General features: G+C 38.4%; 2 protein-coding genes across 2 annotated transcripts; both read left to right on the plus strand.

Moving 5' to 3' along the window:
• The first annotated feature begins 765 nt into the window (after positions 1 to 765).
• Positions 766 to 27,784, plus strand: LOC129658348 (immunoglobulin kappa light chain-like). The gene is made up of 7 exons (XM_055589377.1): positions 766 to 946; positions 1,046 to 1,359; positions 4,888 to 4,892; positions 17,148 to 17,194; positions 19,942 to 20,271; positions 25,643 to 25,678; positions 27,252 to 27,784. The coding sequence occupies exons 1-7, from the start codon at positions 766 to 768 to the stop codon at positions 27,392 to 27,394; spliced, it is 1,056 nt and encodes a 351-aa protein (XP_055445352.1). The 3' UTR covers positions 27,395 to 27,784.
• LOC129658607 (D-dopachrome decarboxylase-like) lies at positions 11,580 to 12,053 on the plus strand. Its single transcript, XM_055589506.1, has one exon. It carries the CDS (start codon positions 11,592 to 11,594, stop codon positions 11,946 to 11,948), a length of 357 nt encoding a protein of 118 aa, XP_055445481.1. The 5' UTR covers positions 11,580 to 11,591; the 3' UTR covers positions 11,949 to 12,053.
• Positions 27,785 to 27,920: the final 136 nt, after the last annotated feature.

Consider the following 27,920-nt stretch of genomic DNA (forward strand, 5'->3'; position numbering starts at 1 on the left):
AGGAGAAGGGGATGACAGAGGATGAGATGGTTGGATGGCATCACTGACACGATGGACATGAGTTTGAGTGACATTAATTTGTAAGAGAATGCACTGTTACCTCCTAGTTGTCTCTATGCGATGGGACAAAAAGCCATTGTCTTCTCTTCCGTTTGTGTTTCTTTATGGTCCATACTGAGGTTGCACTCATTTTATAATAGAAAATAACAATGGTTTTTGCTTTTAAGGCATATTGAGGCACTCCAAGGACACAGCATCTCTAAGGATCCCATTTAATGGTCATATTCAAAAATAAGAATCTGAAATAAATCTTCTTTTCAGCTGGGTTATAGAAAGTATAGAGCAGGGTCATACACTACTAGTAAGCTGTCCCTACATCTGTGATTGCCTGATGCAGTACAGTGACCATCAAAGATGTTTCAAGTTTCCATGAGCCTGTCAAGTGTGGACTTTGGCCTCTTCTCCCTCGTATTTCTCTTCCCCTCTGTTAGATCAATAAAGGACCTTAGTCCCTTAACCATATAATTGTTTCTTTATATTAATGTCACTGGTTGGTGAAAATCACAGGCTGATTGAAAGAAATCTGCTGATGAAATAGCAGACCTATTTCCACAGGATGTTTGAGAATTACCACCAGCCCCTGTCCCTGTGGCCTGGATCCTAGCTGTGGGTTCTGAACATCACTTCCTCCTACTAAATCAGCCTGCCCGTTTGCTCTGCAATCTTCCCATTATTCAATCACATGGCCTGACAAGAGCCGGCAGCATGCTGCTCCTGCCCCAGGTCTTGGTGGTGGCCTCCCTCTGGACATGTGAGTGGCTTTACCCAAGGAAGGGGATTGATCATGGACAGTCACATCACCCCTTTCAGGTGGACGCTGGTCACACGGTCTTTCGAGCTAGGCTGAAAAATTCCACCCATATCTTGAGTTCTTCGGGAAGAAAATGTAAACATCAGTCCCCAGGCTTTTCATGAGTAGAGAATACATGTAGACTACCTTAATGAACATCAAGTTTTCATTAATTTTTCCTGTTTTTTCTTTCAGACACAAGTGGAGATATTCCAATAACACAACGCATAACATCAATTACCAAGAAAAAAGGAAATACGGCATTTCTTGAATGCAAAATAAAAATAGATAAGTTAAAGAAGAATGTATACATGCACTGGTACCGACAGAAACCAGAGCAGCCTCTAAAACGAGTTCTGTATATTTCCTCCAATGAGAATGTTGTTCACGAACAAGGGATTAGTGAGGAAAGATATGAAGCAAGGAAATCGCCGAGTAACTCACTGGTGAGCCTCAGGATACACCAGGCTACTGAAGAGGATGCGGGGCACTACTATTGCGCCTGCTGGGTGGAACACACGTTGCATAAGATATCCGCTGTCATTGAACAAAAACCGCCCTCAGGCCAACATGTTGCAGAAGAGATCCGCTGTCTGAACGAAAACCACCCTCACACCAATGAGTCTGGGCAAAAGCACCCTACCCCCTCGACCCCCACCGCCGCCTCCCCCGCTGCCCCCGCTTTCTGCCTCCTATAAAAGGCTCTTTTCCTGCACATGCGCCCTGAGCAGTGTCTGAGCAACTAGTCCAGGACCTGATCCGTGAGGCTTTTTTTCGGTTAGATCACTTTATCCTCCATCCTAAACTCTTGGTCATAGGCTGGCTTTTTAAATTACCCCACATGGTCACAGCTTCATCATGTATGGGGGCCTCTTGGGAAGGAAGCCATAAACCAGTGCTCAACGTGATGTGTCGGCTTGGAAAGAAAGAAAGAATGAATAAATGAGTGGCGGAAAAGACAAGGTCTTTTTAGTGACATAGGACTGGATTTCTAAGTCCTGCTCAGCCATTCTCTGACAGGGTGACCTAGGCAAGTTACTGAATCATTTATTTCTGTTTTCTCATTTTATTTTTAGTCTATTTATTTATTTTAGATTTTTGTTTGGGGTACAGTTGATTTACTTAGTTATGTTTCTGCTGTACAGTAAAGTGAATCAGTTACACATATACATATATCCACTCTTTTTTTAAAGATTCTTTTCCCATATAGGCCATTACAGAGTGTTGAGGATATTTCCCTGTGCTAGACAGTCAATTTTTATTAGTTATCTATTTTATGTATAGTACTGTGTGTATGTCAATCCAAATCTCCCAATTTATTCCTTCCCTTCTTATCCCCTAGTAACCATAAGTTTGTTTTCTACATCCCTTGACTCTACTTCTGATTTGTAACTAGGTTCCTTTATACCTCTTTTTTTAAGATTTCACACACAGGCAATATCAAATGATATTTGTCTTTCTGCGTCTGATTTACCTCACTCTGTGTGGAAATCTCTAGGTCCATGTTTTCCCAATTTTCAGAGGGCATGGTGCTAACAACCACATAGGTTGCTGAAGACTGAATGAGGTTCACACAGGAATGTTTCAGCACAGTGTTCAACAAATCACAGTCTCCTAACCTGCCTAGACTAAATCAATTCAGAGTCATCACAGCGAAAATAGGAACTCAGGACTAAAAAATCACATCTTACATTGTCCTCCAAACCACAGTAAAGCATAGATTTAATGCTGAAAAACTAAGAATTGTAAATAGGAAAAAATTGAAAGGTAACAAAACAAGGGGATTTTGTTTCCTGCAACACTTTTCTTCATTCACAGCAGAATGAAGAAATGGCATATGGTAACATCACAGTATCCTAAGCAATAACTACAATAATTGCTGGCATTTACCCAACTTCGTGAACTTTCTCCAAATGAATGATCTATATAATATACAACCTCCTGCATATTCATAGTCATGTGTTACTATCTATAGTAAGGATAATATCTTTCTAATTCTTATGATAGCCATACCTCATTACTCACACTCTTACAAAATATGGTGAAAAAAATCTATAACTCAGAGAATGGAAAGGAGCCCAAGGATAAGTGTATCTGAAGCAACACATCAAGGAAAAATGGAAGAGAATTGCTTCCAAGGTGTTAATAACATTAAGTTACCATATTAAAAAAAAAAATTATTTGGCTGCATCAGGTCTTAGTTGTGGTATGCAGGATCTAGTTCCCTGACCAGGAGCTGAACTCGGGGGCCTGCATTGGGAGCCTGGAGTCTTAACCACTGGACGTCCAGGGAAGTCCCAACAGTACATTATTATAACATAAGTGTTTTTTGATGAGGTTGTTGGGAGTCTGAAAGCTCTTTTATACTAATAAGATGATTAAAAATAACACTGCGACAGATCTGAGAAAGACTTTCATTGGTTCAAAAGCAAAGCTTCCTCCCACATCCCTGCCTCCACAGAACACGGGCTGCCACTGCATGTCCTAATTCACACCGTATTCTTACCAATTACTGGCAATGCCAACCATGTGGATTTTCCTTATGTCTTTGGCTTGGGTTTGTAGGTTGACTTCTATCCTCTCTCCTTTCTTTCCATTGTTTTTGTGTCAGCCTTTTTAAGTCAGCTTCTGATTACCTCCCTTGCTTTTCAGATGGAGACATCAAAATGAAAATTTCTCAGCATCAACTCTCCTCTACCCGAAGACCAGACAGAACAGTGCACATAAGTTGCAAGCTGTCAGGGGTTCCCTGGAGAATGCCATTGTGCACTGGTATCAAGAGAAAGAAGGGGAGCCCCTGAAACGAATCCTTTATGGCTCAGCTAACAGTTATAAGCTGGACAAACCTAATTCCCGCTTGGAGATAGATAACAAAAAGAATGGAATCTTTTACCTGATAATCAATAATGTTGTCAAGTCTGATGAAGCCACCTACTACTCTGCCTGCTGGGATCTCACGGTATTACAGAGTCAGAAGGAACATGGAAGAAAACTTTATTGCTAGCCCCTGCCCCCACCACCACTCGAGCAACCACAACAGGCTCTTAATCATGGGTTCGTAGTTTTTGGAACAGGAAGGGCCTTCAGGACAAATTTAGTCCAACGCCCACACTTCAGATAAGAAAGCTGAGGCTCAGAGATTACGAGTGGCTTTTGCAAAACCAGTTAACCACAGAGGTAGGGCACATCTGCTTTTCAGACTCTCAGTGCATTGCCTTTTCTTGCCTGTCTTGTGTTTAGCATTGAACTCCTTTTAGTACAATTGCATTTCTCTCAAAGGAAGCTGTGACAAGAATGGCTTGTCTTCATATGTGATGTCCCCAGGACCCAGGTCTGATTTGTAGGTAAATTATGTGATTGCCATACTCTTGAGAAAGGGTAAAAGTCAGAACTCCCTGCTCTGTCTACCTCTCTTCTATTTCCCTATGGCTACTTGTTGCTTCTGCTGCTGCTGCTGCTGCTAAGTTGCTTCAGTCGTGTCTGACTCTGTGCAACTCCATGGACTGCAGCCTACCAGGCTCCTCCATCCATGGGATTTTCCAGGCAAGAGTACTGGAGTGGGTTGCCATTGCCTTCTCCATATGGCTACTTACTCCCCTTCATTTCTGTAGCTTCCCATCTGTTCTGAAATTCTCAATGATTAGAATAGTTTTCCTGGCATACACATCAAATGTGGAGATTGCTTTCCTAGTGAATAGATTTGTAAACATCACTTACAGAAGGACTTACCCAACCAAGTCCTAAATTTCCTGCTCTTCGGTCTGAAACCTGGGATTCATTCTAACTTGATGGTTATGCAGTTGGTTCCAAGTTTGGTAGCCCTGATCTGCCTTTTGCATTTCTTATTAGCCAGACTTGAAAATCACATAAAGAAGAGCAATAACAACAAAATCTGTACCCTTACAATACAGTTAAATACCTCTCTTCTTGGATTTCTGATAAGTTGCCAGAATAAAATTGATTCCAGTCCATTCCTTCACCCCAGTCTGCACAATTTGCATTGTTTTTTCCTCAAACTTTCCCATGTCAGTAAAGAGCATATGTTTCTGTGTCCTTTAATACCATACAAGAATATTTTGTAAAAAACAAATGGTGTTTTCTTGACCTGCCACATCTTTGGCTTTCTTTGGTCTTGAGAAAAAAGCAATGGAGGAACCTGACATTTCTTTAGGTGTTTCCCATGGAATGAGATCTGAAAGGAGGAGGCAGGAGACCCTGGGAAGTTGGATTCTTCTGGTAGAAAGGAAACCACAAACCAAGGCTGAACCTCTCATGTACTGTCTGAGAATAGAATTGGCTGTCAAGACAAAGCCCCAAACCCAAATTCTCAGATGCTAGGCAGAGAACTGCTATTTCTCTCTCTTTATGACTTAGTGCAACTGTAGAAACTCTTATTTTCCAGCTGACATGTGCAGGGTAATCAGTAAGCCCAGGACAGAAATAACCACTTAATCCTAGCAATGATCGTAATATGATATTCATAACTTTTGGTGATCTGCCAAGTTTGATAAATTTGGTCAACTATGAAATCATCAATCATACTTGAAAAAACGATGCAAACCCTCAAGGGGTCGTTTTGAAACTAGTACTTTACTTGACTTGTTTGTTATTTATATATTTCTCTATTCATTGCTCATACTAAAGTAGGATTTTAGTTGCCTTAGTTGGTCACCTCAGAATGTGGTGAGTTGTGTGTATGTGTGCGTGTGTTACATGAAGCAGGGTTAAAAGCAAAATTATTGATTTTTGTACGCAGTGCTAAGATTTTTCTATTCTTTGCTAAAGTGAATTCTCTGTTCCTGAATTTTGCCTCACGTCTTCTAGACACATTATCTCATGTGAACTTTACAAAAGTACTGAGAAATAGATAGTAACACCTCCCTTTTAAAGATGAGGAAACTGACACTCTGAGATGTACCCAAGGACATGTCACCAGGAGTGGTGGGGTTAGAATTGGAGCTTTATCTTTCTGATTTTAAAACATCTTTTCCTTCACTTTCAACCTCCTTAACGTTAATTTGATTTCTCCCATTTGAACTTCTTAGAAACCTGATGAACCTGTTAATATTTATTGCACCAGCCCTTCTGTCCATCCCCACTGTCACTACAGTGACTGGGTGCCGGGGTCCAGCCCCGGCTGATCCAGGGAGTTCGAAGCGGGGACGGCGTCGGCGAGGATCAGGATACAATAGCTTCAGTTAGATATTAATTAGAGATATAAAGAGTAATAGAATGAGGATAGCTCAGTAGGAAAATTCAGTGGAGAAAAGAGGCTGAGTAGCTTGGTTTACGCGGGAGACCAATAAAACTTCAAGACAAGAAGTTTGCACCACTTACATAGGCCGCAGGCATCCTTCCGTTCTCCCAAAGGAGAGGAGACACTGAGGCCTCCCCGGTCGGATCTTAGAAACCCAGGCATAATTAGTAAGCATGTTGGATTCCGCGCTCCAGATGGAGACTCAGCCAGAATTTGAGAGAGAGAGAGACATGGGGAGACCAGTCTTTCGAGGAACTGATCCCAATTCTTTATTTTCCATGGTCTACTTTTATACACTGAGATGTTATGCAAAAGTCACGTGGGGTCAGCAGTCCTGACTTTTATCAAAGTCAGGTGCTTCATATAAAATGTATACAGAGGTCTTAGGGGTGTTACATCATCTTCTGGCCAGGGGGCCTGCTGACAATTTATGACCCTCTCCTTGTGACAGCGGTCAGTCAACCAGGACACTTATTTCTCCAGGGGTGATTATTCTTAAAACAGACGCCACCCAAATAAAGTTACATTCCTATAGGGTGAGGGTGTAGTGGGTTTTAGTTAAGGAAAGAATTTACTTAGCCTAAGGTCTAATGTGATTAATATCAAAGGTTAATACTTATTTCTTCTATATATTCATTAATGTGTGTAAGGGCAGGGGATATGGAGACTTAGCAACAAACATTGGCTCAACAAATGAAAAACCCTTCACCAATACAATTTCTAATCAGCCCATTATACTTATACTAATAGTTTTCTAACTTTTCTAAGGAACCTGTTTTTAGAAGGTTTAAAGCATCTCGTGCCTCTCACAGTTGGGAGGCTGTGAGCAATCACATGTGGCCGGACAAGCCTGTCAGGCAGGCCAGAGAGCCTTCAGAGGAGTTTGTAGGTTAAAACACTCTTGTCATGCCCAGGAGTTTTTATTAATTGGAGCTCTAGGTTAACTCCTTCTCCGAAAGAGGTGGTGGGGGACAGCCCCCCGTAAAGTCAGAGGTGTAGGTGGGAGCACAAAGTAGTAAAGCAGGCAGGCTCAGGTTATGGGGGTAGATGCTTGAGGATTTCCAGGGGGACTCCTGAGGCCCGGTCCTGCCTTGGCGTATGTTGAGCCTCCTTCCTCATGACCTTTGCCACGGGCGGAGTGCCTCACTCTGGCCCCCAACAACTGGGTCCACAGACACCTCTCAGTAGCTCATGGCAATTGTCTCTGAAACATGTCTGCTTCCTCAGGATTGGTCCACTGACCCACCCATCTTTCTGCTCTTACATTATGTTCCTAAAACACATATCTGATCATGTCACTAAAGTCTTCACTAAGTCACCACCATTTATTCTTTCAAAAAAGTGTTTATTTGAAAAATACTGTAAAAAGTGAATATTCTCCAAGTTCCTCCTTCTGAAACATAAGTATTATGTAAAGGTGTGTCCTACGCCTCTTCCCTTTTCAAGCTTCCCACACAACAGACGCAATTAGTCTCCTGCTTCTTTCTAGCTCACATCTCTAGAGTCTTTTTCATTTCAGTATTGATATTGATCTACTTGGAACCCTATTTATGGTATGATGTAGAGAGCTATTTTTGTTTTTCCCAACATAGTAGTCAATAGCCCAAAATTGGTTTTAAAATAATATATTACTTTATTATTGAAAAATAAAATATTATATTTTAGTTAGTAGCTTTGTAATAAGTGATAAAATCTACTATGTGCAATGTCTCTTCACCATTGTTTTTTTTTATTATTTTTAAATTTTTTTACTTTTATTTTATTTTTAAACTTTACATAATTGTATTAGTTTTGCCAAACATCAAAATGAATCCGCCACAGGTATACCTGTGTTCCCCATCCTGAACCCTCCTCCCTCCTCCCTCCCCATACCATCCCTCTGGGTCGTCCCAGTACACTAGCCCCAAGCATCCAGTATCGTGCATCGAACCTGGACTGGCAACTCGTTTCATACATGATATTTTACATGTTTCAATGCCATTCTCCCAAATCTTCCCACCCTCTCCCTCTCCCACAGAGTCCAAAAGACTGTTCTATACATCAGTGTCTCTTTTGCTGTCTCGTACACAGGGTTATTGTTACCATCTTTCTAAATTCCATATATATGCGTTAGTATACTGTATTGGTGTTTTTCTTTCTGGCTTACTTCACTCTGTATAATAGGCTCCAGTTTCATCCACCTCATTAGAACTGATTCAAATGTATTCTTTTTAATGGCTGAGTAATACTCCATTGTGTATATGTACCACAGCTTTCTTATCCATTCATCTGCTGATGGACATCTAGGTTGCTTCCATGTCCTGGCTATTATAAACAGTGCTGCGATGAACATTGGGGTACTCGTGTCTCTTTCCCTTCTGGTTTCCTCAGTGTGTGTGCCCAGCAGTGGGATTGCTGGATCATAAGGCAGTTCTATTCCCAGTTTTTTAAGGAATCTCCACACTGTTCTCCATAGTGGCTGTACTAGTTTGCATTCCCACCAACAGGGTAAGAGGGTTCCTTTTTCTCCACACCCTCTCCAGCATTTATTACTTGTAGACTTTTGGATCGCAGCCATTCTGACTAGTGTGAAATGGTACCTCATAGTGGTTTTGATTTGCATTTCTCTGATAATGAGTGATGTTGAGCATCTTTTCATGTGTTTGTTAGCCATCTGTATGTCTTCTTTGGAGAAATGTCTATTTAGTTCTTTGGCCCATTTTTTGATTGGGTCATTTATTTTTCGGGAGTTGAGCTGTAGGAGTTGCTTGTATATTTTTGAGATTAGTTGTTTGTCAGTTGCTTCATTTGCTATTATTTTCTCCCATTCTGAAGGCTGTCTTTTCACCTTGCTAATAGTTTCCTTTGATGTGCAGAAGCTTTTAAGGTTAATTAGGTCCCATTTGTTTATTTTTGCTTTTATTTCCAATATTCTGGGAGGTGGTTCATAGAGGATCTTGCTGTGATGTATGTCAGAGAGTGTTTTGCCTATGTTCTCCTCTAGGAGTTTTATAGTTTCTGGTCTTACGTTTAGATCTTTAATCCATTTTGAGTTTATTTTTGTGTATGGTGTTAGAAAGTGTTCTAATTTCATTCTTTTACAAGTGGTTGACCAGATTTCCCAGTACCACTTGTTAAAGAGATTGTCTTTAATCCATTGTATATTCTTGCCTCTTTTGTCAAAGATAAGGTGTCCATACGTGCGTGGATTTATCTCTGGGCTTTCTATTTTGTTCCATTGATCTATATTTCTGTCTTTGTGCCAGTACCATTCTGTCTTGATAACTGTGGCTTTGTAGTAGAGCCTGAAGTCAGGCAGGTTGATTCCTCCAGTTCCATTCTTCTTTCTCAAGATCGCTTTGGCTATTCGAGGTTTTTTGTATTTCCATACAAATTGTGAAATTATTTGTTCTAGCTCTGTGAAGAATACCGTTGGTAGCACCACATTAACAAATTGAAAAATAAAAACCATATGATTATCTCAATAGATGCAGAGAAAGCCTTTGGCAAAATTCAACGTCCATTTATGATAAAAACTCTCCAGAAAGCAAGAATAGAAGGAACATACCTCAACATAATAAAAGCTATATATGACAAACCCACAGCAAACATTATACTCAATAGTGAAAAATTGAAAGCATTTCCTCTAAAGTCAAGAACAAGACAAGGGTGCCCACTTTCACCATTACTATTCAACATAGTTTTGGAAGTTTTGGCCACAGCAATCAGAGCAGAAAAAGAAATAAAAGGAATCCAAGTTGGAAAAGAAGAAGTAAAACTCTCACTATTTGCAGATGACATGATCCTCTACATACAAAACCCTAAAGACTCCACCAGAAAATTACTAGAACTAATCAATGACTATAGTAAAGTTGCAGGATATAAAATCAACACCCAGAAATCCCTTGCATTCCTATACACTAATAATGAGAAAACAGAAAGAGAAATTAAGGAAACAATTCCATTCACCATTGCAATGGAAAGAATAAAATACTTAGGAATATATCTACCTAAAGAAACTAAAGACCTATATATAGAAAACTATAAAACACTGGTGAAAGAAATCAAAGAGGACACTAATAGAGGAGAAATATACCATGTTCATGGATTGGAAGAATCAATATAGTGAATATGAGTATACTACCCAAAGCAATTTATAGATTCAATGCAATCCCTTTCACCATTGTTTTTAAAATATTTTTCAATTATCTTGTATTTATTCTTCCCACTAGAATTTGAAATCTAGTCCACCTCCATACTTCATAGCAAAGACCAAAAAATAAAATGTTACTGTAATTCTGATTGGAATTGCAGTCAACTTATATACATGCTTTTAGGAAAGATTAGCTTCTTTATGGTCTTGAGTTTCTCCTTTACAAATATGACATGTTTCTCTGTTCAGGTTTTATTTTATGCTCTTTGGTAAGATATTGTGCTTCCTTGATGGCTCATATGGTAAAGAATCTGCCTGCAATGTGGGAGACCCAGGTTCAATTCCTGGGTCAGGAAGATGCCCTGGAGAAGGGAATGACTAACCAACCCACTTCAGTATTCTTGCCTGGAGAATTCTATGGACAGAGCACCCTGGTGGGCTACAGTCCATGGAGTCACAAAGAGTCGGACATGACTAAGCAACTAATACTTTTACTTTTTTCATTAAGATATAATACTCTTCATATAGTTCTTCTAATTTAATAAGGGATTTTATAACTCTATTTACTGTTTTGTATTTTACTACCTTCGTGGATCTTGAAATACAGACACCTCCTAAAATACTTTATAATTCTGCTCATTTTCTTGGAATAAGAGAAAACAGAAGAAAAGGATCAGAAAGGAACTGAGTGGGCAGGTATCATTCTTACCTACAATAGATGGAAAAGGTATTTGACAGCTCCAAGTAATAATGCCTTGGAATTTTCAGTTAAAAACCCTTTCTAAACATGATTTTCATCCAGGTCTCTCATCCTCTCCCATTGTGTTGGGATCCGTGAGCTGCTATGAATGGACAGTTGCCCACCATGATCTCCTCTTACATTCACCTTCAGGACAGAGGCACTGATTGCTCACAGGGGATTAGACCAGGATCGGGTGGATCTCAGGTGGACATGGGGGTGCTCAGGACCTGTTCTGTCTGAATCCTGAAGATGTACAACTCATCTGTGTTCAGAGGAGCACTCAGCTGCTTCTGGCAATTTATTTTCCCACAATCCAAGGTAAGTGACATAACATTACAGAGCAGCATCCCAAGACTTCTTTCAATTTATGCAGAGAACTAGATTTAGTTTTTAAGGTTTAAGTAAATTTTCTCATTTGACATTGCTTTTGTAAACATCATGTGATCCAATAGTGAAAGTGGTTTTATGAAAAAAGAAAAACTTTGTTCACATTGCCCACTGTATTAATGTTGGTATATTTGCATTTTCAGTTACCTAAGTGTTTCCGCCTTTCAGAAATACATTCCCCCTTTTTTCTCCCCAGCGACCATTTGCACCCTTCCCGCTAAACATGCCGTTCCTTGAGCTGGACACGAGCTTGCTCGCCAGCGGCGTGCCCGCGGGGCTGGAGAAGCGGCTCTGCGCGGCCACTGCTGCCATCCTGAGCAAGCCTGAGGACCGCGTGAACGTGATGGTGCGGTCTGGCCTGGCCATGGTGGTAAACGGCTCGGCGGAGCCCAGCGCCCAGCTGCTCGTCTCCTCCATTGGTGTGGTGGGGACCGCCGAGGAGAACCGTGGCCACAGCGCACGCTTCTTCGAGTTCCTCACCAAGGAGCTGGACCTGGCCAAGGACCGGATAATTATCCGCTTTTTCCCCTTGGAGCGCTGGCAGATTGGCAAGAAGGGGACAGTCATGACCTTTTTATGATTGGCGTGTAGGGCATCCAGGGCCTCTGAGCTGACAGCCCTTCCAGAGAGGCTACCTGGCAGTGAGGGCCTGGTGGACACCAGCTTCTGGCACCTCCATGTGGTTGTCCTCCCCATCCTCACAAGAAATAAATGAGCTTTGTCTCAAAAAAAAAAAAAAAAAAAAAAATTCCTGAATCACTAATGAAGCAGCCCTGGGGTTAGTGAGAACAGAAGAGAGGTTCTTTGATAAAATCTCTGAACAGTTTCAACAAAACCGAACACCTGAGAATAAAAAGAAAGCCCTAACTCTCTAAATACTTTTCCTGGAAATTTAGAAAAGCAGTTGGTTGATGCCAAACTCTTCTTTTTCTGTTTTTAACCTTTCCATTATCTATCAGTGCTTTTTAATGTTTATGACTCAGAGGAAAACGAAAGACATTAGGGTTGATTGATTTGAGGTAAATCTATACATATTGCATGCCATGAAACCTATGTTCAAGGACTTTCAAAAGTCAGAAGATCAAATTGCCGCCACAAAGTGTTTTGAACTTCTAATCACATGTTGAAGCAAAGAGAGGGCTGAGATTTTTGTAGAAGCTCCAATCATTGTGACAATTCAACCTGGATCAAGGTATTTGGTGAAGGAACTAAGCTCGTAGTAATACCTCCTGGTAAGTAACTTTTTCCTATTTCAACTTAATAGTGAAAATGGTTGCTTTTTAGAAAAAAGCAATTTAGGATTCGCCTTATTTGACTGCCACATTCTTGGCCTCAGCATATGAACAGGAGTTTTGCAACTACTGGTCATTGTACATGGAAACAAAACTGTCTTGTAAATGACTTATTCATTTCCTTGCTTGTAAGAAGTTGGAATTCTACTTTTAGAAATTCAACTTTTTATCCAACAAAGAATAGACTCAGGGTAGAAATTAAAGTATTTTGAGGACTATGTCTGTAATCTGTTGGTATAAGTTACTGGTTCAAAATTCTTTTCTAATAAATGGACTTTTAAGTGAGAAATACTTTTCTAATTTATCTCTTCTCTGTAGTAAACACAGTATTTCTCTCTCCCAATAACTTGAAAAAATGACATTTTTGGTTTTCAGCTCATCCTTAACAGCAGTGGAAAAAAATTATAGTAAATGATGATAGATAAATCCCACTTCTTATTACTCCACTTATTACTCTAATTTCTTAGAGCGAGGCTGAGATCAGTTGAAACTTATGCAGTCACATCTCTTGTTACATTGCCTGCATATGGACCAGTTTCATGGAATTTGTGAGCTCAATGAGCCATCTCAGCTCCAAAGTCGATGAAAAGAGTCTGCATGGTTGGACATCCTTATTTGCTTATTCTCTCAGCAAACATTTATTGAGGACAGTTTCTGTGTTGGATGCTGGTGATAAAAAGGTGAACAAGACACAAGACAGAACAAGTTTCAACACTCAAAGAGTTTCTTGATTAGCAGAAAATCATTATAGATTCCAACATGATTGAGCTCAATGTTCTACGGCCTGTGGCTGCCAGAGAGGCAAGAAGTCTTGAACTGATGAGCTTGTTTCCTTTCTTAATGGATAAAATGGTTATTGCATATAAAATCCATATTGGACACAGCTAAGCAATATAAAATCCACGTACTTTGTTGGAAGATTTTAATGAAATGGCTGCATACCATCTTTTTAAAGAGAATAATAATATCAGCTACTATTTACTGAAGGCCAGACACCATGATAAGTAGTCTTAGGGCCTTATCTCTTTCCTCAACAGAAATTCTTATATTCCCATTTCATAAATAAGGAAACAGCTTGAGAGAAGTTCATGTACTTGCCTAAATAAAGTACATGACTAGTTACTGTGGTGAAGTTTGGAATCTGATAGTCTATTCCTAAGTGCATGGTCTGGATCATTAAGTGATGTGAGAAGCATCGCATCCTGTTTTTATATTCTGAATATTTAATCTTTTGTATTCTGACCTTTTAAAAGGATTCTGTAATTGACTACTAATTAGTAATAATTCATAATTTGTATTATTACTTGTGTATTAAAACAATGCTTCTGCTTCTAATCAGGAAATGAAATTATCTTTTTCCTCCCAGAAAAGATCATGTAAGTCATATTAAATATACATCTATTAAATACTCAAAATTTGATTTTCAGATCATCTTAATAGAATAAGTCATTTTGACACCATTCAACTCAAATTTCTTTTTGTATGGCATCAAATTTGCTAAATTGCATAACTTAGAGCTGCCTTTCCAGTCATTATGGGAATGAAAAATATCAAATACAAACTATTATATTTAAAACAGGTAACCAACAAGTACCTACTGTATAGCACAGTATTCTGCAACAACTTATAGGAGAAAAGAACTTGGAAAAGAATAAATACATGTATATGTATAACAGAATCACTTGGAAGTACACTTGAAACTAACACAACATTGTTAATCAACTATACTCCAAAATAAAATAAAAATTTTTTAATAGTGCAGAAAATGTGATACCAAAATCTGGAGAAATACAAGGCTGAATAAAATTCTCTGACGAGCTGTGGAGGATTTTATTTCAATGCTCTTGAAACCACAAGATTATTTTTAGGCAGAGGGGAGAAGTCTTTCAGCAAAGGAATAGCTTAAGAGATCATCATTAAAAATTCATAGTCTGTAACAACTCATTTTGTCTACTAGATGAGAATTAGATTCTGGAAAGAAGTTACTTTAGAATTAACCCAGATATTTTCCTCTTAAAACATATAGATCACAAAATACCTATAAAATGTAACAAATGTACATCTATAAAATACTCAAAAATATTATTCCTATTATTGCTCAAATTTGGAAATTAAAGAAACACTGTATACTCTAAGCATGAACTGATTTTATGCATGAAAACACTTTAAAGGGAGGATATTTAGAAGATTTAGGCAAAATGGTGAGAAAAGATGAAATCATACTCTCCAATGTATGTGAGCTGAGATGGGACCACACAAGCCCAAGCTGCCCAGTAAGAGTGGGTTCAGTTTTTCAGTTCTTGATCATTTGTACCTAATGTGCTTTTGCTTGAGTTCCATTTTTATTTAATGTTATCAGGTTCAATTTTTATATATTTCTACAAATATTGAAAAGATATGGGCACAATTTGAGAGCAGGCACAGAGGGAGACTTCTATAAAGGCTTTTTAGGTGGCACAAACAGTTGGCCAGAGCATCAAAGTGTTTGGTTCCGGAACACAACTTACTGTTACAGGCGAAGTTTCTTTAAATTCTGTACTAAGGTAGGGATAGGAGGTAGGCAATACAGGCACTGCAGGCTTGAGGGTTGGTGCTGGCTCAGATGGAGAAGGCAAGTACTGGAGAAGGCCACTCCAGTACTCTTGCCTGGAAAATCCTATGGATGGAGGAGCCTGGTAGGCTGCAATACATGGGGTCGTGAACAGTGGGACATGACTGAACGACTTCATTTTCACTTTTCACTTTCATGCATTGGAGAAGGAAATGGCAACCCACTCCAGTGTTCTTGCCTGGAGAATCCCAGGGACGGGGGAGCCTGCTGGGCTGCCGTCTGTGGGGTCACACAGAGTCGGACATGACTGAAGTGACTTAGCAGCAGCAGCAGCAGCTGGCTCAGAATTCTTGGATTTATTCCCTGTTTGGTAACGAATTAGGCACAGGGAATGACTGGAGAGGTCAGTGACTCTAACCAGGTCCTTGGAGTCTGGTCTTTTCCTGACCTAGTAGAGAGGATACTGACAAGAGTTAGCCAGTTAGACCAAGTGTGAGTTCCTCAGTGATGGATACATTACATTCATTTAGTCTTGGAAAATTTCAAAGCTCTTAGATAATTTTTAATTTAATTCTGAAAACAACCAAAGGAAAATTTGGACTAATATTGTTCAACTTATTTAGTCAGAGAATGATTAATACCAAGTTTCAAGATATTTAACTTTGCGACCATATTCAAGAATGTCTTAAGAGGGATTTTTTTCCCCTTAAATTCAATCCAGTAAATTTGTTCCCTCCTCATTTGCCTTAAAGATGAAATTTTGCCTGGATGATGGGGAACATCTCTTGAGGACATTCTTATCCTACGAGATCCATGGAAATGAAAGCTTTTAAAATTTTTTCGCAAAGTTGATAAAGCATTGAAAAGTGAAAAAAATTATGTATTTTGATTTCTTTAGTAGTTGTGATCATAAGAACAAGTGAGTTTGTAAATTGGAAAGCAACATTCTCGTCTGCTTTTTACAACTGACTCTATTCAATGTAAATTATAACGATCCAGTTAAATGAAGGTGAACCAGTTATAACTCATGAGGGTCCTGGAAAATTATTTATGGTAACGTGTAGTGAGGGAAAAACATAGACTTTGATTCTGAATCTGTCACTTATGTATGATGATCCTTTAGCAAATACATTTTAATTCATTGGTTATTGCTTTAAAAAATTACAAAGACAATACATGCTCATAATGGGGAAAAATTGAAAAATACAGAAACAAAGAAAAAATTAAATTTTTATATAGACACATTGCTGTTAACAGTTTAATATATTTCCACTGATTTATTCCATGTAACAACCATCTCAAGTTGATGTTCTGAGGATAAAATGAAATTAAAAATGAAAATTACCTATCATAAATGTTGGGACATGGTAGGTGATTAAAAAGTCAATTTCTTCTCTAGAATTCAAAATATTGCTCTTTGGAATTTTTTATGCAATCAGGAGTACAGATAAATGTATTAATTACCATCTTGTCTTAGGTCAGTTTAGAACAAGTAGTACTTAAAAATTCTAAGTTTCTATGGCTAATCATTAACTGCTTCTAAAAGTGGCTAAATGTAATAAGCGTAATTTCAAATATTAGAATATAAGGTGCTCTCTCATTTTGCAGTAGAAATGTTTGGAAATAAAAATGTGTATTTTCTTAAATATGAGTTTTTTGCAACTTGAACATACAAGCTTATAGGGATACATACCAAAGTCAAATATTCAAGTGTAATATTTAATTTCTTATTTGAATTACACCTAGAGTTAAAAATTATGTCAATACAAAAACAGTTGAGAAATAATGCCTTTTGCCCATACATTTCATTAAAAGTTTTGTTCAGACTCTAAACATGCACTTGAATAGCAGACTCTCATAGTTACATTAGGATTTGAAGAAATCAGAGATGCTAAATTAGTCTACAGTTTTTGGTATGGGTTGAATCACTGTGGAGTTATTATGTAAAAATCTTCGGCGATGGGACAAAACTTGTAGTCACAGGTAGGTATCAGAGGAATGCAAGTTTTTCAAGTTTCTAGAGAAGAGAAGAAAAAATTAAATTGCAGTAATAGGAATGTTTAGAGAAAACAGGGCTTTGATGATGTTTAGATGTAGAAATCTTAGAATGGATTTTTAAACGAATCTGCAAAGGATAGCACAGACAGCACTGTGTACGTATTGTGATAGGAATTAGCTTTGTGTCCGTGTGGACTTGTACGAAGTACTAATATCTATGTAATTATGAAGGTGTTTGGCCCAAGGCCAAAGTTTATTATTGCAGGTAAGTTTTGTGAGTTGACACATTTCCTTTTCTGATGATGAAAGGATGTTTTTAAGGAGTGTAAGCTTTGGCTGAGCTGGAGCTCTAGATCCATCACTTACTGCTTATATGAACTTGGAGATGATACTCTGACTTCAGTTTTCTAATCCATAAATGAGATAACAATATGTATCCAGCAGGGGTTTTATTGGAATTGAATGAGATAGTGTGAATATAGTACTTTGTACATTGACTTACTTATCATGGATGCTGGGTAGTGTAACTACAACCTATTCAAAGAGAATTGTATCCAGGATGGAGCTATTTGCAGCCTATAGCATTGACAGAACAGATGTTCTCCAGCAAATACAGTTGTATTTCTAATTGCCTAAATGAAGAATTATCTTACCGTCCACTCACACAAAAGATTGAATTTAGATGTATCCCTTTTCTCTTTAGGGGATATTGTTTTCACTTAACAAGAAAAATGAAATTAAAATGTGTTCATTTTTTATTTTTGTTCATAAATGTAGACTATGAACACTTTGTGCACATATAAGAAATTAAATCTTAATCATTTCTTAATTGATATCATATTATCTACACCAAAATTTATTGCCTCAGTTTATAGCCCATAAATTGGGGCTTCATGCTTATAGTTATCAGAAAAAAAAATTAAATTTTTATGGAGAATGGTCATGGTATAAAGTCAAATAAATGTTGTTAGAAATGTCATAAATTTGAAATTCTTATTTAAATATAAATGAATTGTAATTATTTATCTGATTAAAAATATGACAAGAAAAAATTAACACATAAATCAAGATCAACAAATTACATATACAGATGGAGAAATATTTAGTGTCTTATTACAATCAATCAAATATTATTTGTGCTAAAACTGAAATGCATAAAATTAAGCACATTGTGAGCTAATTGTATTTACAGCATGAGTAAAAAATTAAGATTGCTTGCTTACTGATTTAGTATAGAAATCAAGACCTTTGTTACACAGGCAGAAATTATCAAGAATATTTTCCATTTCTTCTCAAAGGAGAAATCCAGTGCTTCTTTTCTTAAGAAATTGCCCCTTGGATTATTCAACTAAATGCAAGTTAGCCAAAAGATAATATCAGCAAAGCATTCATGTTCAGTTGAAGATCAAATTGGAAAATGTTCTAAGCCTTATAATTTCAATTATTATATTAACAGTAAGCATATAATCAAGAACATTCCAGCATCCAAGTGACACCTTTTGGAAACTGTGATGTTTTTTTACATACCTTGACTTTATGTCTGCAAGAAAACTCGGGAGCCATAACTTTTAATGTGACTAATTCTATATACACTTTATTCAGCAGTTGTAAACAAAGAAATATTTTAGTTCATAAACAGTTTAGCAGCCCAAAGTAGATTTAAATTTGAGGGGAGACACTGAAAGTCAAAATATGGTGTGTTCTTAGTTATGCTTCAACTTTGAATGAAATTCCAAAATAAAATGTGTTCTTGATGAACATTTTCTAAAGCAAAACAAAATTCTATAACTGCATTACTTGGCAAGATAAATATAAAAACATTTCTGAAAATAATTTATTTTAATAGAAATACTGAAAATATCATTGTTTTGCTTCTAAATTCAAGGCACTGTAAATAATTTAGAGGTGAAACTTTAATATTGCCCCACTCAAAAGTCTAGAGTGGTTCTGATGTGACCTTGAGAAGTTGTATAAAGTTATCAATTAGCAAGACCTTCACTTCAAAACTGAGCATAGGACCCACATTTGAAGCTAAAAGTTCAACTTAGATTGTTAAGTACATGTGGACATAGATTCCCATGAATACAAGTGAATGTATATTGTTTTAAAATGATAACCTCTCCTGACATTTATTTATTTAGGAATCAGAATAAGTATGATATATCCCAGAATAAGTTAAATGAAGAATAAGATTCAACATATTTGCAGAATGTAAGAATGTATTAATTGGCCAAAAAGACTGTAAGTTACAAAACCTGGTATAGGAAATGGAAGTCATTTAGAAGCAACTAAAGATTCTTACCTATAGAGAAATCATCAAAGTTACCTCATCTCCTCCCCTAGACCCATCACCTACTCCCATCCCTTTTAAAATAGTCTCCACTATGATAGAACAAAAGAGATTTAATAAAATTAATTTGTTTATGAATGTCACAAGCATTGATACAGGGCATTTTTAAGTCACAGTCCAACTTAGCACTTGGAAAAGGAACCAAAGCCAAGATGTGGGCGAGCCTCTGCTTCTGAAAAACTGTGACTTTGGGCAAGTGATATAACTTTTTGAACATTGCTTCCCATTGAAATAAAACATCTACTGTGGATGAAAAGCCATGATGAGAGTTAATTCACTGGCAGCTTTTCTTCTTTTCACTCTAAGCCAAGTTGTTCCAAACTTCATGACATGTATGTGTCTCTAATAATTCTTTTCAATTCTCTTCCATTTCCCCCCACAGATAGAAGGCTTGATGGAGACTTATCTCCCAAGCCCACTATATTTTTTCCTTCAGTTGAGGAAGTAAAACTCCATGGGGCTGGAACACATCTTTGCCTTCTTCAGAATTTTTTCCCTGATGCTATTAAGATACAATGGAAAGAAAAGAATGTCAATAAAATTCTGGAATCTTATCAGGGAAATATCATCAAGACTAATGACACATACATGAAATTCAGCTGGCTAACCTTGACTAAAAAGGCAATGGATAAAGAACATGTATGTATCGTCAAACACGAGAATAACAAAGGAGGACGTGATCAAGAGATTCTTTTTTCTCCAGTTAAAAAAGGTATGAGATTATAAAGAAACATAACCTCCAAGAATACTTTTTTTCCCAAAGGAAATACCCTACCTTTTCAATCAAGCATTAATGAAAACAAATATAAATCATCTTTAATGTTGTTACCTTTAATGATAGCCTAAATATCCTACAAAATTGTATTGGCTGGCTCAGCTGGTAAAGAATCTGCCTGCAATGTGGGAGACCTGGGTTCAATCCCTGGGTTGGAAAGATCCCTTGGAGAAGGGGATGGCTACCCACTCCAGTATTGTGGCCTGGAGAATTCCATGGACTGAATAGTCCATGGGGTCACAAAGAGTCAGACATGACTTAGTGACTTTCACTTTCACTTTGAAACATAAAAAAGAAAAAAAATTTACTAAACCTTTCTCAAATCAGTTTGATCATCTAAAATATAAAGGTCACAATGATATATTTTAGTGTTGTTGTGTAGATTAAATGAAACAATACACGTCAAAGTAACTATCAATTAGCATGTAATAAACACACTGAAAGATATTCCATTTTTGATGATCTTACTTGATCAGAAATAAGAACAACTATATACCTTTCAGAAAAGTTCTACTCATCAAGTAAAGTCACTCTTACTTCAGTCTTGCTTTACTCAAGATATAACCCAGAAATAATGAGCCATTAAATGACAAAATGGCATTTTTATGAGGAATTCAGATTGTAGCTCAACAAAAAGTAGAATAATTACTGCTGCAGGCTTATTATGGTCTTGGGTTTTTGAGATTTGTGTTTTACCTACTACCTTAAGCTAAAATTTTGTAATTAAAGTGTGTATTAGTTTCTCAGTTGTGTCCGAATCTTTGCGACTCCATGGACTATAGCCCACAAGGCTCCCCTGTCCATGGTATTCTCCAGGCAAGAATACTGGAGTGGGTTGCCATAGGGGATCTTCCTGATTCAGGGATTGAACCCAGGTCTCCTGCATTGCAGACAGATTCTTTACCATCTGAACCACCAGGGAAGCCCAATTAAAGATGGAGTGAGGCTAAAGTGTACAGACTTACTCCCATTCTACATAATGAATGTATCACATTGGAAAATGCCTCTCACAAACTTTCATTGCAGCCCTAGCATGTGCCAATCCTGGAGCGATGTGTGAATGAACACATTTGGGCGAATTACTTTCCCAGAAAGATGCACTACAGTAAAGAGAATATCACTCAGTCATGTCTGACTTAGTGATCCCATGGACTGAAGCCCTCCAGGCTCCTCTGTCCATGGAATTCTCCAGGCAAGAATACTGGAGTGGGTAGTCATTCCCTTCTCTAGGGGATCTTCCCAACCCAGGGATCAATCCTGCATTGAAGGCAGATTCTTTACCATGTGAGCCACAATGTATGTAAAGAGAATATGCTGCTGCTGCTGCTAAGTCGCTTCAGTCGTGTCCGACTCTGTGCAACCCTATGGACAGCAGCCCACCAGGCTCTTCTGTCCATGGAATTTTCTAGGCAAGAATATTGGAGTGGGTTGCCATTTCCTTCTCCAAAAGAGAATACACTCGTTCCCTAATCACTCAGAGTTACTTGTGATTTGGGCATAATGTCCCAAAGGAGTCCCTTTGATGCAGATGCTGGACGTGTCTGCACAATGCAGGCAGAGGGCTGGATGTGCCTTGGCCCTGTAAGTGGTCCTGTAACTCCCTGGACTTGGAACTTAATGTCCTCAGTATTTGCCTAACAGACCGAAGGCCCCAGAGTGCCCATAAGAAGGAATCATTTTGTACTTCTCTCTGTGGTTAGGAAGCTTTTTTAAGCAGTGGGAGCCAAGCATAAAAAAAAAAAAAAAACTGCGCAGAGATTTTGGTGTAGCAGTCCGAATTTCTGAAGTAAGTCTACCTTTTCAGAGCCTTAGTTTGTCCAGTGATCAAACTACATTTGAGCAGTTGCCTTGGATTTGTCCTGGGGCCCTAATGAAGAGCAAAGGAAGTAACATCCGAGAAAATGCTTGCTTTCCAAAACATAATACTGTTGTATTTATTCATATATTCTTTGTATTTATTTATATCCTTTTCTAAAACTAACTAGAGTATGATTACAGAAACAACCCCAGATTTCTGTTTCTACACCTAAGAAACAGAGGGGAAGCAAATATACAAAGCAAGTTTACTATAACCTTAGGCTTAAGTGCCCTATTAGATTTTGATTTTCCCAATATTCAGGGGAAAATAGGAATAATAAGTTCCAGGTAATGACCATAAAGGAGAAATGTTCCAGTTCATAATATATCTTACTTGGCACTTAATTTCTGAAATAAATGCCTCCCATGGGCTTCTCAGAGCAACATAGCTAATAAGGGCATTTTATCAAAGTCATTCTACACTAAATTCCTAACATTGTTTCTTAGAAGTTCCTGTTTGTTGTTGTTTTTGTTGTATTAATAAAAAATAAAAATAAATATGAAGCACAAATCAATGACGTGATCTTGAAAGCACATAAAAACAAATCTGATCCAAGTTTTTGACCAACGATGACTGAGAAAGAGAACCTAGGATATGCACATGATTTTATGAGGAAAAAATTTTACATTATTGTTTTTAGCTCAATCAATGCATGGTAATAAGTGATCTTTATTAATATTATAATAAATTCACTGTAAGGAAAAGAAAGAGTTTTTAAAGACTTATTAAAGCCAGTTCTTAAGTATATTTTAACATCTAACATGAGTGTACTAGCATTTTCATTCTTGGGATTTACCCCAACGTCTATACAGGTTCCAGTACTCTTGCCTGGAAAATCCCATGGACAGAGGAGCCTGATGGGCTGCAGTCCATGGGGTCACGAAGAGTCGGACACAACTGGGCGACTTCACTTTCACTTTTCACTTTCATGCACTGGAGAAGGAAATGGCAACTCACTCCAGTGTTCTTGCCTGGAGAATCCCAGGGACGGGGGAGCCTGGTGGGCTGCCGTCTATGGGGTCGCACAGAGTCGGACACGACTGATGTGACTTAGCAGCAGCAGAAGCAGCAGCAGCAGCAGCTATACAGGTTTAGCTTCTACCCAAAAGTAGACTGTTCCTGTGAAATCTGTCCTAAGCAGAAAGGCATAAAGTGAAGAAGCAATCATCTGAAGACACATTTAGCTAGCAAATGCACAAAAAGTAAATAAAAAATAAGGCACAGGGCTTCCCTGGTGGCTCAGTGGTAAGGAATCTGCCTACCAATGTGGGAGACATGGGTTCAGTCCCTGGTCTGGGAAGGTCCCACATGTCACGGAGTAACTAAACCCAAGCGCCACAACTACTGAGCCTGTGCTCTAGAGCCTTCACTCCACAAGAGAATCCTGCTCATTGCAACTAGAGAGTAGCCCACACAGTAACAAAGACTCAGTCTGGCCAAAATAAATAAATAAAACTATATGCATAAAAGAAAGAAAGTAAAGCACAGATGCTTACGGACACAGTTCAGAGCTATGGCAATGTACTGCTTAGATGCTGAGTGCAGGTCCTTGGCAAAGCTGTCCTTGCTGCTGGGGGTGCCCACTGCCTCTATCATGGCTGGCTGCAAAACAAACACTAAATGCTACTTTTACTTCTAGCCTTTTTTCATAAAACTGAAAATCCTCTTCAGATTCCTCTGCAAAAACAGGTACTTATGTAGCTCTTTTGTAAGAGCAAAGTGGTAAAAAGTGAACTTCTGAAAAATGGGGACACTATATCCCAAATGCATTTTTTAGAGTGAAGCAAAAAAAGATCTCAAGGGTGTAAAACAGCACACCAGAACCACATCATGTGGACAAAAACACACCTAGGATAAAAATGATAAACCCGAACAACCTCTGTGTCTCTGCTTCCCTCCATCCAACAGTTTATTATGTTTTAAATTAATTTTGTCTTTGTATGAATATTTGCCTTTTTTCACTTTAGATAAATACAACTCTCACGTCAAGTTTTATATTGTCAAGAACAAGTAATGTGATTTGGTCTCTCTCACCACCCTGGAAAGAATTGCACTGAAATGCTGATCTCCTGTGATAAATATTTCATTTCTTAAGAGTGATTAAGAACTCTGGAAAAGAAGGTGTTTTTAATGTCCATCACTGAGTGACTAACATGGTGAAATTTTGTGGTCTCTTTAGAGATTAATTTCTCTGTATTTCGATGGAATATTTTTACAAGTACCTTTCACATGGTTTATCTCATTTAATCCCCCACAACCAACATTTGACTGTACTGTCATCACTGATATGACTTAGCCTCTAACCTTTGATCTCCTTTTGTGACATGGAATCCCTCCCTAATATAACTTATCACAGTGTCATTGGGGAGTTAAAGGAGATAATGCATGTGAAGTATTTCATTAAATGGCACAGTAATAATCACTCACTAGTTATTAGTTAGTTAGTTAGCCGTTCAGTCGTGTCTGACTCTTTGTGACCACGCTGACTGTAACCCACCAGGCTGCTCTGTCCATGGGATTTCCCAGGCAAGAATAATGGAGTAGGTAGCCATTCTCTTACCCAGGGAATCTTCCAGGCATTATATTGTTATCCTGATATCCATAAATTCCATGACTATAGAAAATCGTGTATGTGAGTTGGGAGTACTGGAGTATGTGTGACTTGGAAAGGTTTGGCTGTTTTTTGTTTTTTTTTGACTAGGTGTGAAATTTACCTAAGCCAAACTCCTTCAAATGTGAGATTCTGTTGTGGATTCTAGGATTGGATGCATTCCTTTTGGGAGCATCCCTTCACGTAAGCAGTGGGTGCTTAAGACTGTAGAACAGTTACTTTTTCTGATGATTTGTCTTTTTGACAGTATTTCTTAAACACTTACTTTGGGGCAGACACTGTGTTAGAAGCTATGAATACAGAAGGAAAATAAGATGGTCTTGAAAGTGAAAGTGTTAGTCTTTCAGTCACGTCTGACTCTTTGGGACCCCATGGGTGGTAGCCCACCAGGTTCCTTTGTCCATTGAATTCTCCAGGATACTGGAGTGTGTTGCCAAGAATACTGACATGTGTTGCCATTTCCTTCTCCAGGGGATCTTCCCAACCCAGGGTTTAAAACCAAGTCTCCTGCATTGCAAGCAGATTCGTTACTGTCTGAGCCACCAGGGAAGATGTCCTTAGATATTAATATTACCTTCTGATTGTAACAAAGGAGAAGAAAAATGTCCCCTTCATGAACTTCAACATTGTCACATACAGAAAACCACATATGAGTTAGGTCTACTGAATTACGTCAAATCAGACCATCTGTTCTTAAATTTGTAGGGCTCTTTTATTCTTAATGATTTTCTCCTCTCTTGGCAGATTCTATCAGCTTGTCTGTCTATCTACCACACAGAGACACACACTGTCAAATAATGGATATAAACAACTCACTAATACTTGCTTTTATTTTGTAGAGGTCGCTACACATGCCTGCACGAAAAAAGAAAGTGGTAAGTTTTTGTCTATGTTTACCTTTATGTCATGCTACCACATTTTTTTCCTCTGGAAAAATTTAACTATTGAACTTCTTTGGTTTAAGGTGGAAAAACAAGAATGTCTGGATATTGCAGAAATGAACTGAGTGATTTTTTAAGTAAATCTATCATCATTTCCTAGGAGTCATCTTAACACTGTAAATGCTGGTTTTGATGTGAGATAACTCTGAATTAGAGGGTGCAGTGATAGACTCTGAATTATTTAAACAGTGGATTTCCTTTGTTTGTGTGGCTTGTGTTTCAAATAACTGGAGAAATGTGATATCAAGTTTCTTGTAGGGTTTTTTTTTGTCTTTGGTGATTGCTAGTAGCTAATACATGAACTGACACCTACTGAGAGCTTTATATATACAAGGTGCTCTGCCATGTCTTGCCTAAATATTATGTTTTCTCCTCCTAACACTCCCCTGAGGTGGTACAGTATTTTCTCCTTGCTTTACAGATGAGGGCAAAGGGCTGAAAGTAATAAAGTCCCTTGTACGAAGTTACAAGGCTCAATCTCAGAATTCAGCCCAGCACATCTGAATCAATGGCTCACACACTTACTCAGTTCTCTATTCTGCCTCTAAGATACAGGTATAGAGCAAGAATCCCAAAGCCAAGGTCTTGAGATAGAATGGACCCACTGCAGGGTGCAGGGCAGGGGGCGGTATGTGTATAAGTGCATGGGCTTCTGAGTATCACAGATGGACTTTAACACCAGTTGTTTTGTTATTGCATGAATATGGGTAAATTACTTATATCTTCTGAACAGTAGTTTCCTTAACTGACAATAGGGTATGATTGCACTCAACTCAGTTAATTGGGAGATAAGGTCACATATGTGGAATGCCCCACATAAGGTATCCATTTAGCTAGCACAGAAATCAGTACTAGTGGGTGGTCCCTTCTCTCTACATGAAGGTTCTAGGTGAATTTAGAAGTTCTGGCTCTGCTCATCCCTCCTTCATTCCCAGTATCAGGGGGCCAGGAACTCAGCTAATGCCTGACCTGACTGAGGGCAGTGAGTTATGAACATATAGCTTCCTGAGATCCTTTCCACACCAAGTGTTAGTGATTCTGGAGTTCTGAGTCTATGAGATGAAGTGTGGAAAAGGGAGATTTTCATAGGAAGAGACCTGGTGATCTATTGAGGAGGCAAGTCCGACACATCATCATTGTTATTTTTTCTTGGCATCTTATATATCTTGCAAGATTTCAGAAGAGAATAAGTACAATTATTCTATGACATCTTAGCCACAATGAGAGATGTTAAAGAAAATACAGGTGACTGAAGCATGAGCTCCTAAAGTTTCAGAGAGTTTGGATTAAACAGTTTATTCCATTTTGTACAATGTTCTCTTTACTAGCCACCCCCCACCCTCCACCGTAAACACCAACAGATTTCCCTGGTTTGTACCCCTTAGAGGAATCTCACTGATGCACAACATATAATGGATCAGACTTTTCTAACTATGACATATTTCCCCATCACTTTTTTTTATCCTTTTGAAAGACGAGGCCTAACTAATCAAAGGACTTCTCTTAGATACCCTGCAGCTGCAGTTTGCGAACACCTCTGCCTATTATACATACCTCCTCCTCATCCTCAAGAGCATGATCTACTTCTCCATCATCGCCTTCTGTGTGTTTTGGAGAACAGGCATCTTCAGCGATGGGAAGATTTTCTGATAGACGGTGCCCTAAAATGGTCAACTCTCCTTCATCATCTACATACTGGGTACATTTTTCTATTATTGTGTACTGGTTTTTTAAACCACTGGGCAAACAGTTTTCCTCTGTAACAAGGAATTCTGCCATTATTCAGGGAAAATGCCCAGGGCTGGTCCAGGGGAGCCTCTCCCCACCCTGTCCCTACAACCTCGTCAGCTCTTCCAGCCTCCAAGTCCTTGTACCTGCACACAATGGGCAGCTCCCCATCTCTTCCCTCAGCGCCTCCCCACAGACCATCGCCCTGACCCTCCCTGCCACACATTCTGGGACTGCCAGCTTAGCTACTTGAATTCTGTACTTTCTGTTTTAATAATAGGCATAATAATTAAAAAGAGAAACCAATAGCAACTTTTGTCTGTGTGTACTTTAATTTCATGAAATCTAACCAAGCTCAGAAACAGCATGACGACTGAGCTATTAAATTTAGCGCTGGTTGTAATAATGATCAACAACACATTTCTAAGTCTTTCCCTGAGATGGTGGT

This window comes from Bubalus kerabau, chromosome 8 (assembly GCF_029407905.1).
Source record: "Bubalus kerabau isolate K-KA32 ecotype Philippines breed swamp buffalo chromosome 8, PCC_UOA_SB_1v2, whole genome shotgun sequence".
Taxonomy (NCBI): Eukaryota; Metazoa; Chordata; class Mammalia; order Artiodactyla; family Bovidae; genus Bubalus; species Bubalus kerabau.

Excerpts from the sequence above, each read along its gene's own strand:
- LOC129658348 (XM_055589377.1), top strand. The coding sequence starts at position 766 with ATGCTGCTCCTGCCCCAGGTCTTGGTGGTGGCCTCCCTCTGGACATGT. Across the intron at positions 17,195-19,941 it reads GACAAAACTTGTAGTCACAG|ATAGAAGGCTTGATGGAGAC; the intron begins GTAGGTATCAGA and ends TTCCCCCCACAG. Across the intron at positions 25,679-27,251 it reads CTGCACGAAAAAAGAAAGTG|ATACCCTGCAGCTGCAGTTT; the intron begins GTAAGTTTTTGT and ends GACTTCTCTTAG.
- LOC129658607 (XM_055589506.1), top strand. The coding sequence starts at position 11,592 with ATGCCGTTCCTTGAGCTGGACACGAGCTTGCTCGCCAGCGGCGTGCCC.